A 15107-nucleotide genomic window follows, 5' to 3' on the forward strand; every position below is an offset into this window, starting at 1 on the left:
GTGCACAAGTTAAAGATCTAATATGGACAGGGAATAAAGGATAAGTCTTACAAGCTTTTTCCTTTTAAACTGGATGAGAATTTTCCTAAAATTGCTTCTTTCATATTTACTTAAAAAAAACCCAAACAGTTTTAGTTGACAAATCACTGTAGTGAAGATATTTTTTGCTAGTGGAAATAACTTTTTATTTAAATCTTATTTCCAAAAGATCTATGAATAACTTTTTATTAAATTAGCTAGTGTTGAACTGTTGGTAATTTCTAAATTGGCAACTTATTAGTATGTTACCAATAGTACTGTAATATGAAATGAATAATCAGAATACTATTTATTAAATGGTGGCTGTGAAATGGCAACTTGAGAGCAGATGCTGTGATGTAATATGTTGTTCATGATCACATCTTAGTCTTGCCTATATTGTAACCAAACCCTTATGTCCACTACTTGTTTCCATTCTTGTTCACACAGAACACCGTTATGGTTGAGTGTTAGTTTTTCAGTTTTCCTGGCTAGGGGTTTTAGGGTGGGTGGGTGGACTTGATGATCTTAAAGGTCTTTTCCAACCTTGATGATTCTATGATTCTATTTAATATGTTACTGATAAAACAGCTTTGTATTCAAAACTAATGAAGAAGGTTTCAGTAATCTCTCAGATAATGTCATGATGCAATACAGACATATGTTAAAATTTTGTAGCACTCAATATTTTTGAAGTTCTGCCTTGCATCTCTATAGATCTAGCAATTCTGTTTTTCCTAATTCCGTTAGAAACTGCTGTTTGATTTTTCTTCCTGCTGTTTGAAGTCATTTGAAGTCAAGCTCTGGTTTTATTTCTGTCACCACATCTTGGCTAGGTGGCAATATTTCTGATTGAAGAGGTGTGTCAAAATAAGATATATTTGCATTTTTAACTTGCCAGTTGCTTATTTCTGTGCAGCAAAGCGGTAACATCATTTCTAAAGCTTGTAGTTTTATTTAAAAGAGATTTTATAATTCATAAGCAGAATTTTAAATTTTGTAGCAGGTTGCATTTCATACCACCTACATGGCAACCATTTTCTGTCATTGGTGTGTACTGCAATGTTATTTCCTGTTTATCTGACTACTCCTTCAACAGCGAGGACTTAATTTCAAATGGTTTCTTGAAACACAGCCCTGATCTTTCTAATCTCTTTTGCTGAAGAATTTACAACAAAAGATTTGTGCCCCCATCCTACCCTCATCTTTCCTACCATATCAACTTTTGTGGTAATTATTGAGTAAATGCTCTTGTTTCAGAGATAATGCATCAGTGCCATCTAGAGCTATTGACCTATCTCAGATATCAAACTGAGCCAGTCTGCCCTTTAGCTTTCAGTTAAATACATGCAATCCTGTGGACTTGTGGGTTTGGCTTCATTCAAGCAATCATGCAGCAGAATTTAGCAATAAGGGCTCATTTTTGGCTAGCACATTGATGGATTCCTCTGAAATGGACTGTACTGATTACAAAAACTGTTAATTAGATGTTGTAGATGACATACCTACATTACAGAAATCTTTTCTAAAACAAAGGTTTTCAAGTAGCTACTATAGATAAGCTTTGGTGTGTTCAATTTTCTCTCAGCCAAACTGTCTAATGAAGGATAATTAAGTAGTGCTAATTTGAAACACACATTAAAATAACTTAAAACACTGGAACTTGTTTACAGTAACTGCAGTCAGCAGAGTTATACCTGACTGCCCTAAAAGTATCTGTACCTGGGCCCAGTCTCTCTCAGAATTATTTATACTCTGGTTGGAAGTACTGCACACTCAAAATCTATCACTGTTTTTTTGCTGTGATTGTACCAAGCTGCTGATATTATAATAACTGGTTTGTGCTCTGAACTCTTGATGACTTACCTCATAAAACAGAAATAAGGAAATTCCCTTTTCTCTTGTCCAAACTAAAATTACCATTTCTAGGTAAACCTTCCTGTTAAACTTATACCAGGAGTCTGATTGTAGGTCAGAGACATTACAATTTTATTCCAAACTGTCTTGCAAAGCTTTGTACACTGTGACTGATAGCTAGACTTAAATGAGGTTGAATATCTGTGCTTTTGTTTGGGTTTTTGATTGTAATTTTTTAGACAAGGAGAATGATGAAATAAGTAACTCTTGTGGATCTTTATTTCTTGTATATATAAATTCAAAAGCTGGAGCATGAATTGCTTTTGTTGATGCTTTTTAAAAGATTTCCAGTATTTCTGGAATGCAAGAGAGCTGCTTTCTGAACATGGAAATTTGATAATGGCATGTTTCCAAAGCTGCACATCTTTTTAGATTATTATAATTTAGAATTTATATTAGATTATTACAAAATTCTATGGGTTAATATTAATTTTGTTTACTTTAGAATATGCCTTATCTGTAGTTATGATACTTTACACGAGTATATTAAGTTCTCTTACTTAATTTTGAGTAAAAGCAGTGGGCAGTCTTTAATCAATGCAAACTTATTTGTTAGCTCCAATCTGTTACTTTTTTCAGAGTAAAGAAGAAGTGATGGCAGTACGGCTCCGCGAGGCAGACCGCATTGCTGCTGTGGCTGAGCTCCAGCAGCAGATTGCTGAGTTAGAAATCCAGGTAATGAGTGATGGCATTAAATGTAACCATCACGTGTTATCATCAGTGCTTAATCATTTTATAGCTCTCTCCTATTAGTTTTCCTTATTTCTGCTTAAGCTACAAGTGCTGGGATTGCGTACAGATTTTTATGATACCTTGTCATGAGACAGGGGAAGAAGGTAAGTGCAGGAATGTGGTCTACTTCATGACTCTGGCTAATGCATCCACTGTACCTGATCTGTCACTGTATTGCACTGCCTTATGTTCAGTTGTTTATCCACCTAATTTCTCCTTCCTTTTCATAATTACTACTTTGTATGATGCAATCTTTTGCTATGTTTTTCCATTTTTCTCATATTGCAGGTGGCTTTCTTCTTTTGTTTCCTCCTAAAGTGCATTTCAAGTTGCAATCTATTTGGTGCTCTTAGATGATCACTTGTTAATGATTTCTTGATCAGTAGTTTCTTGGTATGATTCTTGATTTTCTGCAGAAATGAGAATGGCTGTGCTTTCTCTGCATACAGCCTGGAGTATGAAGTCATATTGCTGCTGTGGTTCATGTTTCTAATTCAGTGAGTTTGCTCTTTTAGGCTTTTGGTAAATTACTGATCTTAGTTATACTACCTTGAAGTACAACTTCTTCAGTTGTGAAGTACAGGCTTTGAGTGTCAGCTGGACGAAGATGTGAAAAAAGAGTGATTTAGTAGAAAGAACTTCCTCTAATGTAAATTTACTTATTTTTTATATTCTAGCTGTGATTTTTATTGGGCTGTGACAGATTTTTTTGCAAGATTCTGAAAGCAAATAGATATTTCTGACCAGTGTGTTTTGTCAGCCAGCAAATGGGAAACTTAAGATCAAAACTTCCCTTTTGGGTACTCATGCTCAAAGGCTTCTGAAACACTTGCACCAAAAAAAACAATGGAGTTGGAAAACCTTAATTTCCAACCCTTGTAAACTATAAAACTTGAAACTAATAATAGAGCTTAAAAAAAGCTGCTTTTTAAGGTAACTAAAAATACAGATAACTTCTTCCTCACTGGGTAAAGAGCTGACTCCCATTCTTCTCCATACAGCTGGTCGCTAGAATTGCTGTTGGTAGCAGAGGGTCTTGTTTAATCTGGACTTGCCTTAATGCCTTGAAACATAATACTGAATAACACAAATACATGTAACTAATCATGAAGTGTAGGTGTCAGTCTCAAGGTAATTTTGCTTTTACCATGGAGCATCACAAATTGGTCTGTTTGTCATATAGTTTCAAAGCTGATAAAGATGAAGGGAGGAAGTTAACTTACCACATAACCTTCCTCTTTTTGAGGGGGGTGGTGCTTTTCTAAGTTCTAGGGATCCCATGTCAGATCCACATGGTCCGGAGCAATGCTTAATGTAAATTGTGCAATTTTCCTTCAAATGTTCATATAGGTGCAAGACACTGGTGTTAAATTTGTAGTGCAGAGTATCACTACTCCCACATAAAAACTGATCTGATGTTAAACACACAAATGCTAGATTTAAACCACAGTTTCTGGGTCACTCTGAGTTTTGCTTAGTAATAACGCAGAGAGGGAGAAGAAGACAGTTCTCACATTTATTAGTAGATGTAATTCTGCAGGAAGATGTCAGTTTATAATAATGATAGGAAGCTTTTTTGTAGGTTCTGTATGTCATCTTGGTCAGGCATTCAGTTCCTGATGCTAAGCTTTTAAGCTTTTGGGTAAGCATATTGGATAGTCCAATACATTATGGGTATTCTTAAACAAAAGACGTCCAAGTTGTTCCTTGGCAAAAAGAATACAAAATTGAAGTTTAATTTATCTTGCATGTATCTAGGCCCCAGAAATGAGAAAGAAAACCCCTGAAGTTATGTATAAACAAAACTTATGTTGTCAACTTTTTTTTTTCCTCTCCTCTATCCTTTCTTTTTTCTTTCATTTGCCTGTTCAGCTTATAAAACCCTTGGGAAGCAAACATGACTTGGAAGTATTTAGCAAGCTTTTGGGCTTTGAGCAGGACACTGGAGGAAATTATGAACAAATTTTGCATGGCTAGGCTGCTATTTCTTTTAGACTGGGCAGAAGCTGTTACCTTCAATATTATATGTTCCACTTTCTCTCAAAGGTTGAAAGTTCACATCCTATAACTATATGACTTTTTTTGGCCAAGATGCATGTACTTCTTGATCCCTTTTGTCCCATCCTTTTGCAAGATATAGACAGCCAGGAATAAGGAATGGATATTGTCTCAATTTGCAAAAGTTTGGATTTGTTTCCTTAGGGAATGACTCTTGTTTTCAGTTGAACTAGTTTGATAGCTTCAAAATGCAACAAACAAATGCTTTTTAAATTCTTAAAGCCTTTAAACCCCTACTCCTTTTAGCTTGTGTTTTGCTGAAGCTGCAGACTCTACCAAAGCTTCAGTACACTTCTGTGTTAATAGCAAATGTTTCTTCTGATTGCATGTAGTCAGTCCTATTGGTCTCTTGGTGTTGTTTCATTGTGTTTTAAAAAAACAACAACTTTACCTGCAATAATTGAAGGAACAAGGGAAACGAGAGAGTGTTTAGAGAAATTTAGGCAAGGTTAAATCAGTTACAAGCTATAGTTAAGCAGGTGGGTAAGGAACACCAGGCCAGTGAAAGCATAGACAGACTGAGGAAGCAGAGCTTGGGCAGCTGCAGTCTCTGCTCTGCAGCTTAATCCCTCTTCCTCCATTTGTATCCTCTTAAAATTATCCATGGCTGGTTTGGTTTCGGGAGGTACAGAGCACACTTGTAATATAGAAAACTGGTTTTAGGTCTGAGTAATCTCAAAGCAAAAACTATCTATAAGAATTAATTCTTCTCTTCATTAGGTTGATCTGGACAGAGGATAACATCACTTCCTCCTGATGTGTTTCCTGGCAGATTCAGAGAATTTTGTCACATTTACCCTATCTCTAACTATGTTAAAGCTGCTTTGAGGACAACTCAAGGAAATCCATGATTGTTGTAGTTCTCTCCCCTGCAGTTTAAACTTTTAGCACCATTTCATTAGAATTAAGCCTTACAGTGACCTCTGTTTAATATCTTTTCCAAGTATTGACTGTTGAGTAAAGAAATTGTTTCCATCTTTTCAAATTACAGGAAACTTTTTACTCTTACCAATAGTGGTGTGTGATGTTAGTGATGTGTTTTTTGAAAATCTAGAATGAGTCAGTGTAAAGTCACTGAAAGGGCACTAGTTACCACATTTACCCTTCTGAATAAACTTCATTTACATTTCTAATGCATTTTTTTTTTTGCCACAGAGAATTTTAAAGCCTCCCCTGAAAAGAGGCTGACACAGATTGTTACCAAGTAAATACTCTAAAAAGGAGATCAAACTTAAGTGTGTCCTACCCTCCAGACATTTTTAGTAAAGATGATACACTGTTATCTGAGGAACGAAAACTATCTGGGGTGTGTGAATTTTGACTGCTTATAAAACTATTACTTTTGTCTTCATATGTTTTTAAGTTTGCAGCTTCAAGTGAAGACAACCATAGATGCTTTCTTATTATTTAAAATAGCCTATTTTCTGGTTGACATGTAATGCTTTTCTTACACTGATGTGATCATAATGAGTGTTTTAGAAAACTTTGCTTGTGCTCCTCTTGAGATGAAACGCATGCAACTGAAACTAATGACATGGATCACGTGGAACTGATTTATGTATCTTGCATCTTTCTTAATTGAGCAGCAAGAGTAGGATTAAGGCCTCCAGTGTGTTCCAGGTGGCTTCCAGTGATTTTTTTGTATAGTTTGTAAAATTGTTTTATTGTGACTGCTATACTAGATTATTTTTGGGGGGGGGATGGAGGGGAGGAGGAGGGTAATGGTAATGGTTGTAGGTATTTAGCTCAGCATTCTTTGAAGCAGCCTGTCCTTAAAGGCTTGTGTTGTCAGCAGGATGTCTTGGTCTGATTGAGTTTGGAAGTTCTGTGCATTCTCAATAGTTCCCAGTAGGTGTGTATCTTGAGACTAGCTGCTGCTTCTTTTGAAGGTAAAGAAAAGCTGTTTTTCTTTTAGAAAGGCAGACAGAGGAGGATTTGAGTACCCTACTACAACCATGAATCTCAACTGATAGTTTTTGGTGGGCAGAATTTTCCTCTTTCTAAACAGCATGTTTCTGGGGAAGAGATTTCTCAGGAGCTCTCAGTACAGCTCTTGGTATGCACTGCAAGTTCAGTACTTCAGAGCAGGGTGAGAGGTGAGAGCTTCCAACACTGAAGGGACATAAGCAACTTTGGGTTGGGCAGCTGCCTTTTTCATCTCTAGGGCTCATTTCCTGCTCCCCTGTACTCAACCTGAGGCAGAAGGTTTGGCTGCTTATATTATTACAAGTGTCTTCTCTGTGGTACCTGGAAGGGGTACCTGGACAGTAAGGTGTGTTTTTTTCTTTGAAATAGGGTTTTCTAACCCTGTTAGTGCTGGTGGAGCTGGTCTGTTGTAAGAGATTAAGGGGAATTTTTACTGCTCTCCAAAAGCAGCAGCATTGAGATGAAGGATCTTTAATTACAATATAATACCAATGAGTATTAGTTTTCTAAAATGCTTCTGGGAAGAAGAGGTGGGCACTGCGGTGGTGCCAGCATGAATAAGAACCCCAGGGAATGGATGTAGAGATTCATTCACATGACTGGTTTTTTTTTTTAAACATAATTCCTAGATTCCAGAATTGGCTAGCTTGCATTGTTTTGCTATTCTGATAATACACTTTGCTTATTAGTATCCTATCTGGCTTTTTCACTTTATAATGATTTTAAATTTAAAATGGCTATTATCTGCCTAGAGACCAGCTATTCTTTTTCTGTGTCATGACCCAAATACCACAGATTTTCTGTAATAGGGCTCCCTCTCAAAGAAAACCCAAAAAACAAAAAACCAAAAACAACTCACATCCTATGTGTATAATCTTAGATTTAAAAAAAAAAAACAAAACAACAAAAGCAATTACTAATTGCTTATGCTGTTTCCTTTTGAAAGGTATGAGTTTCATACCTTAAAGACTTTTCCATTTTAAGTAGAATCTTAATATTCACTTTTGAACCAGTACAGTTTATCTGAGTGTTTTCTTCAGAAAAACTATTCAAGCACAGTATAAACCCAATGCAGAGTGAAATGACCAATTCCTACTTCAGTAGGAAGCATTCAATAAATTAACTTAGGCTACATGAAAGCAATTTGATTTTTCTTAGATCAGTGAGCCTGTCTAGTAACTTATGAGGAAGCTGGACCAGTTTGCAGCCAGAGCATATGAAAATGTAACTTAATGGAAAAAAAACCCTTGAGATTTTAGGTTTCTTAAAAAATTAGAAGTTAAATCCAGATTCAGAATATAGAAGGGCCACAAGGAGGGGTGGTTGGGTCCTTTTTTACATGGTGATGTTATATAAGACAGCTTTAAGGGTGCCTTGAGCACCCTTACAATTTAAGGGAGCTGAGATTAGTTTGTTTTAGCTGTCAAGGACTTGCCAAATCAATCCGTCCTGAGAGCTGTGTTTTCCAGCACATCTGTGTGGCTCAACCCTTGCTGCTGGGGTTGAACCACAGGGAGTGCAGGCTTCTGTCCTTTGGGCAAGTAGCCCTGTGTTCCCCAACTCAAGTCAACTCTTGATCTCAGTAGTTGATTCTTCCATCTGCCCTGGCTGGTTCTTAGGCTGAAGTGGCTGAGGCCAGAGAGGACTTAATCCATGCAAGCCTGATTTCTTTCTAAGTCTAGAAACCTTTTTGATATCAACTGCTGGACTCTCAGGAGGAGAAATGAATTCATCTGTTCTTTAGAGGGTTACGAAGCAGAAGTAGAACAGGAAGAATGGAAAACATCCATCACCAGAGAAGCAAGTGAATGCTGGAGGACTACTAGTTATTTCTGGAAGATTATAATCTTCAATTGCCCTGCAGTACATCAACTAACTAAATAAATTTAGCAGCCATATCCTGCAGATAGTGGGCTGGAGATGAAATCTGCAAGAATCCATCAGTGTTATTGTCTAAGGTCCTTACCTTTCGTTTCCACTCCATTCAGTACCTGTTTTATCTTCACTTTTCAGTTTCTGTCTAACTCTCATGTCACTTACAACCTAGATAATTCCCTGTCCCTCTCTTTCTTGGCCAAGTGTGATTCAGATTCTTAACTAAGAACAAATAGAAGCTCTGACAGTAATCTCGGTTGCTTCATGACTGCTGTCAGTTTCAAGAAATAGAAATTGTATCTGTGTAATATGGTATTATATTTCAAACAGAAAAATCCAAGCTGAAGCAGCTCAGGCTTTCTTAAACAAGCTACTAAATGAAACCAGAGCATAAAATCCTTTTTGCAATTTCCATATGTGTCAATAAATGTTTGGAGCATGAGTGTGCCTGCTGTGTCTGGGGCTTTCACCAGTCACCAGTTTACAGGTTAGTGCCAAAGCACACTGACATCATCTGGAATTACGAAGTACAAGTGGGAATCCATCCTATGTGAGGTCAGAGTGATGGAAGTTTCCATCTCAAGACAGAATGACAGGACTCATTTAAAAAGACTCTACGCTGATACTAAGATCACTTGAGAAAAACAGTGAGAAATAGGTTTTCATGGTTATCCAGGAGTAACAGATAACATGTTGTATAATCCTGAGTAGGTTGGGAAGCAATTCTAGGACTGCAGAACTTTTTTGAGAAAGTACTCTGTGACAGATACCAACAGATAATGAGGAAAGCTGTTTATATTGCTTTCTGTAATGGCAGAAGAAACTGCCATGCTGAAGTCTTTCCTGCCAAGAATTTTTCTTTTTTGACTTGTTTAATGAAAAAGTAGCATTGAAGAATATTACTACCAGATTTAACTTGCTAACGTTAAGATGTGCCTTTGATAAACAATTGCTCATCAGAAGCTGAAGGTTGATAGAAACTTTGCTGTTGCTCAGAGAAAAGCTGCTATGAAGAAGACAGATACCTTGTCCTAAAATTTCTCCTCTGTCATCCTTGCAATTTACCCAGTATGAACAGATGTTGAGTTCAGAACATGGTTTCAGTTACCTAGAAATACCTTATTTCTGTTGCAGCCAGTTAAAAGGATCAGCTTCTGACCTCTAGTGTTTTGAATGTTGCAAGAGGAAGTTACAGCATGACTTTCCTTGGAAAAATGTTGGTAGAAAATTACATAGAAGGTTTCCTTTTTTTGTGCTAAATTCATCTTTGTGAGTTGTCAGCTCTACAAAATCTGCAAGTTCTGAAATGAAAACAAACGTATTTGCCTTTCTCTAATAATGAGGATCTTCCAAGCCAGGCTTGTGCCCTACGTTCAGCTGCAATTGAGTGAGACAGTTCTTCCATGAGCAGATTCACATCAAATTATTCTGCAATATCTGCATTAGCTTTACAGTGTTATTTATGGGATAAAAAGTAACAGTAAAACACTTAAATATAATGGTAGAGCATACCATATTGGCAGTTATACACTATATGGTTTACACTGACATCTTTCAGCTATTTCTGCAGTGCCAGATAGAAGCCAGTTATGTTACTGCTGCTGTTAATTTATACTGCCTACTCCATCAAGAGTGGTTATTTATTGTAGATCTGCCAAGTTTGGTTCAGTCATATTAGGATTCTCTTTGGAGACAAGCTGAAAATTAGTGCTGCAGGCTTTTGAATGCAGACGACACATTCTTGAGGATCTTGAAACTTAGAAGCTGCATTTGGTTGACAAATGAGGAAAATCGAAAACCTCACATTCTTCTCCATCTCTGGCTTCTTATATTTATTTATTTATTTATTTTAATGCTTCTTGCAGTATTGGTGCTAGAGGACATCATTCTCTTCACTTATGCTCTCTGGAATTCCTGTACAATAAATGGCACAATATTTTATATGTTACAAGTGTTTTAGGGGAAAAAAGCTTGTTTCATGCAGTGTTTTCCAGTGTATGTCTTACAGTGCAAGGAAATAATGTTTTGTTTGCTTGTCACTTGGAAACAAAAGGAAATTCCTTGTTACTAAATGAAAACTTTACATTTGTGTAAATAATGTACACCAACAATCTATATATTGATAGTATTCTGTAGAAATCCTTTACTAAGTTGTACATTCAACGTTGTGTACGTTTCATGTGAAACCCACCTGTGAAGCTTTAACTCTTCATGCTTCTCTATAGCACTCTGCTTGTGCTGTGCTCAGCACTCTGAGGGTCAGCTGTGAGAACTGACAGCCCTACGTGCCTGCTGTAGCCAGGTGAAAAGTGCTGGATGGTCTGTGAACAGCTTCCATTCATGGCAAAAATACATGCAAATAGTTAAAATAAGATATTTAATGGACTGTATCTGTGAATAATTTGAATGCTATTCTTCTTTAACCAAAACAGAAAGAAGAAGGCAAAATTCAGGGGCAGCTTAATAAATCTGATTCTAACCAGTACATCAGAGAACTGAAGGATCAGATAGCTGAGCTGCATCATGAGGTAAGTGATAAAATGCTACAGTCTCTGATCACTTGCACTTTTTGTCTTATCTTTCCTTTTTAGCAGGTTTTGCTTATCTAATAATTATTCCAGCTTCATTACCTGATTATGCCAGCATATGTTATTTAAATGAATCTTGCTCTTATCCTGGGATGTGACAGAATAAAAATTGCTTAGTTACATGATTTGACATTAAATGAGATCAGCATTTATGTTCCATCTTGTTTTTTTCCTTAATTTCATGAGTTGGTTATATTTCACTGTGTTAACATTTATTGCATTTGGAGCTGTGTGCATGAAAATAAGCCTCTTTGTGTTGTCTTTGCAACAACTATTTAATACTTCTTTATATTAGAAACTCAGCTGCATTTGTGCAAGTAGAAGTGTCCTTTCTGGTTCTTGCTGTTGTGAGAATGAATGGTAGTATACTGAGATTGCTTAAAGAGAAAAAGGATGCTTGCTTAATAGCAGTTAACAGATTTTAAAGTTGTTAAACTGCCAAAACCTTCAACCTATGCAATTTCTGTCTTCAAGCTTCCTTGCTCTAATTGTTGTAGTAACTTTCTGTTAAGTTAAGAAGACCAAAAAGTCCTATAACTGAAATGGCTTATGTAACTACTGTGCTCATTGGTTCATTTTGGTTCATCCTGGATCATGAAGAAATGCCTTTACCTAATACTATGTTACATGCAGAATGCCCACTCATTGAATTATCCTCTGGTTCTGTTTCCATATGCCTTTTTATACACAGTTCTGCTAGCCTTGCTTAAAACTATAGTACCCTCGACCAATACAACCTAATTATTTGTTTGCTTTTGTTAAACACATACTTTATTTAAGTATAGGTAGTATTTTCATAACAATCTGAATGGATTCAATTTTTTAGGACCAATACCTTGAGAGCTGTAACATTGTGGAGGATCTTGGAATGGTGTCTATTCTATAGATTTAGGATAGTCTCTAGAGCCCTCAGCTGAGAGCCTTTTACTAATCATTAAGCTCACTTAAAAACAAATTTAAAAAATCAATAGCATGTCATTTTCCATTAAAGAAAATTACACTATTAGCTGGTTTTGTTTCTTATGAGAATGTTGCTTGGAGAGTTACTAGAAAGCCAGATATTTTGCATATTTTGCAATATGAATAAATATGGCACTGTACTGACTTTTATTCTGCTTGGTGTAGGCTTAACATGTTAAAAAAGACTGATTTGGTGAAAAAGTAGAATTATTATAGGAAAGCTGCTGCATAATTTTCTTTATACAAACATTTATCTGTGCCTGGCTGAGCAACTTATATGTCATGAAGGTATACAATTGTGTGTGTACATTTAATATATTATATTTATGTGAAACAGGTTAGAATAAAGTTGCTAACAGAACAGTGATAATTCTGAATAATACCAGTGATTCCTAAATGGTTATGTCTGGACAAATCTTCATTAGGATTTCAGTTATCAGCTAACGTGAATATGAATTTCAACAATAGTAGAATTTGAGTAATTGCATGTAGAAGAGCACTTCAGTTATGTGCTTTTTTGGCTTGATTTTTAATTTCCAGACTAGGTAAGTACTATAGGAACAAAGTATCTCATTTTAGGGTAGGTAGAAACAGTAGGAAGAAACTATATAGTAGATGAGTTCTATGTTGGTAGCATTTCTGAATGCTTCCTTACAGAATGGTTCTTAAAGCTTGAAAGTCATTGTTAAGGATTTTTTTTCGCCTTTTATGTATCTATTTGCCTAGTTTTTACAGAAAAACTTTGAAGGGAAAATAATACTTCATGCATAATCCTTTATTTTGAGCATAATCCACGGATCTGATTTTGAAGTAATGTAAGTCTGAAACATGTAGTTTTGTAGGTAAATTGGTATTCATAATAATAATTCAGCCTTGGGTTGACATAGCTGCTAAATAAAGAATTTTGCTTGCAGAATTTCCTGAAACAGCAAAATCTGAATCAAATGGCAGTAGGAAGAGGTAAAAATATTTGCCCTCAACTGCTAATTGTTAGGGTTAGTACACTTGTAACAGTTAAATAAGGCAAATTTTTTGTATCTGCACTGAAGTGTCTTCATGTGTAGATCCACTAATGACCATGCTCTTTGCTTTTTGGATATCTTTTTTTAAAATTCTACTTCTGCAAAAGATAAAAGAAACGTTACATATTTGCAATTTCATCTTCCTGAAGATAGGGTGATGGTGTATGTGACATGCTGACCACAACCTCCCAACTGCTTAACATTTAAAAAGCTCTGGTAAAGAAACAGAGTTCTTGGTGGCTGCGTGGTGACAGTCTAATACTCTGTTATTGCAGAACTTTAAACTGGACATAAAATAATGCAAAAAAATACAGCTTAAAGTGGGATGGGATGGGATGGGTGTGTGTGAAATGAGAAGTCTCAGCATGGCTATCAGTGTTGATTCCACTTAATGAAAGTCTGTTGTGTTTTTTTTTTCTCTTCAGAACTGTATTTTTACAGATGTTTACATCAGAAGAATTGCAGGTTCTCCATTTCAAGGATGGAGCAAAATAATGAGCTCATCTTATGTTGAATATAAGTAACTGCAAATTAAGTCTGTATTCTGGCCTTCTGATAAATACTACTCTGTCTTTGGCCACCAATATGCACTCATGTGTTCCTGTATCAGCGGAACCCAGAGGGATAGATACTTCAGTTCTGTGCTGTGATATGATCCCTCAGATGGCAATGGCACCAAGATGTGGAAACAGCACAGTTCATTCCAGTTGCAGAGTTCCAGGAAAAGGTCTATTGTTCCACTGGTGTTTGCAAGCAAGGCTGGTAGCCAGGGACACGTTAAACCTTGAACATCAATAAGGAACACAAGAGAATGACAGAGATGTCATTAATGCTGCCCTGTCTAAAGCTGAATCCTCCCCACTAAAAGGGGTGGTGAGGGGTGGGGTGGTTATTATGGGATGAGTGCAATAGGCTGCTGCCCCGACAGCTCTTGACGCTGTAGTGGAGGAAAGTTTGGTCAGATTTTGGATAGTTCTCTCACCCACTCCAGTCTGGTAACCTAAATCAACTACAAAACAAAACTTTGCATATAATTTAAGGTGATTAATTTTATTTTTTTTAAGTTTTGTTCATACTTTTAAGAACTCCGAATTCGTTGCCTGTTGTTTTAATCTGAGTCTATTGATTCATTTTGGTCTTAGTTTTCTGAGCTCAGAATTTTGCATGCATCTTAAGTATGGTGCAGCTTGCAGCCTAAGAATAAATTTCAGCTGCTTTTATTACTCATCTGGGAATAGTAATACTGCAGTCAGTGTTCAGATCATAATCTAAGAAGACTTATTCGTAATAAATTCAAGTTGTTTTGTTCTGTTACTGAGCAAAACTGCTACTGGAAACTGGTAGTATAGCATATAAAATTGAAGCAATTAGACACATTGCTATTAAATGCACAAGATAAATTACATAGAAAAAGATGTTTTTTTCTTACCTTTCAAAGAGGGCAAAATAACTATAAATAGAATTTCTATATTGGATTTTTGGTTTGTTCTAACAGTGTACCTGCTTGATTCCTCTTACACCTAACCAGCAGATTTCTGTAGTATGGTAAGCTGAATTGTATATTGTCTACTTCACCATGGCCCTTTATCTTGTATTTGAACACCTCATGAGAGCACACAAAGCTGAAGCTTTGAGAACATTGTTTACAAGACTGGGGTTGTAGATTTTTGCTCTATGCAGAGCCTCACATGTAGATCTGCTCACATGCAGCTCTTTGCACTAGAATAACCAGTATATTGATAAGTAACCAAACTATTTAACATAATCTACATGTAGAATTCTGAATTAATGCTTAAATTCCTCAGTGGAGCCATAACTTCACTCAGAGTTCACGTGCATGTTAATCAGTTACTATTAACATGCAATTTTAACTTTAGTAATATGTTAGTAATTTCTGTGTTCATTCCCTAGAAGGTTACTGACAGCTATCCTTCAGTCTTTTACACAACCTGTCAATATTTGAGGAACAGATGATGCATAATGAAAGAACACTCACTAAATACTGCAGTAT

At 36.2% G+C, this 15107-nt stretch overlaps 1 protein-coding gene across 7 annotated transcripts in view; it reads left to right on the forward strand.

The window, feature by feature from the left end:
- Window positions 1-15107, forward strand: part of EVI5 (ecotropic viral integration site 5) — a 74970-nt gene that overhangs the window by 42232 nt on the left and 17631 nt on the right. For all 7 annotated transcript variants that reach the window (XM_030455191.1, XM_030455193.1, XM_030455189.1 and 4 more), the window contains 2 exons: window positions 2515-2610; window positions 10959-11054. In XM_030455191.1, coding sequence (XP_030311051.1) covers window positions 2515-2610; window positions 10959-11054 — 192 coding nt within the window. The remainder of the gene's footprint in view (window positions 1-2514; window positions 2611-10958; window positions 11055-15107) is intronic.

The sequence above is a fragment of the Calypte anna genome, chromosome 8, assembly GCF_003957555.1.
Source record: "Calypte anna isolate BGI_N300 chromosome 8, bCalAnn1_v1.p, whole genome shotgun sequence".
In the NCBI taxonomy this organism is placed as follows: domain Eukaryota; kingdom Metazoa; phylum Chordata; class Aves; order Apodiformes; family Trochilidae; genus Calypte; species Calypte anna.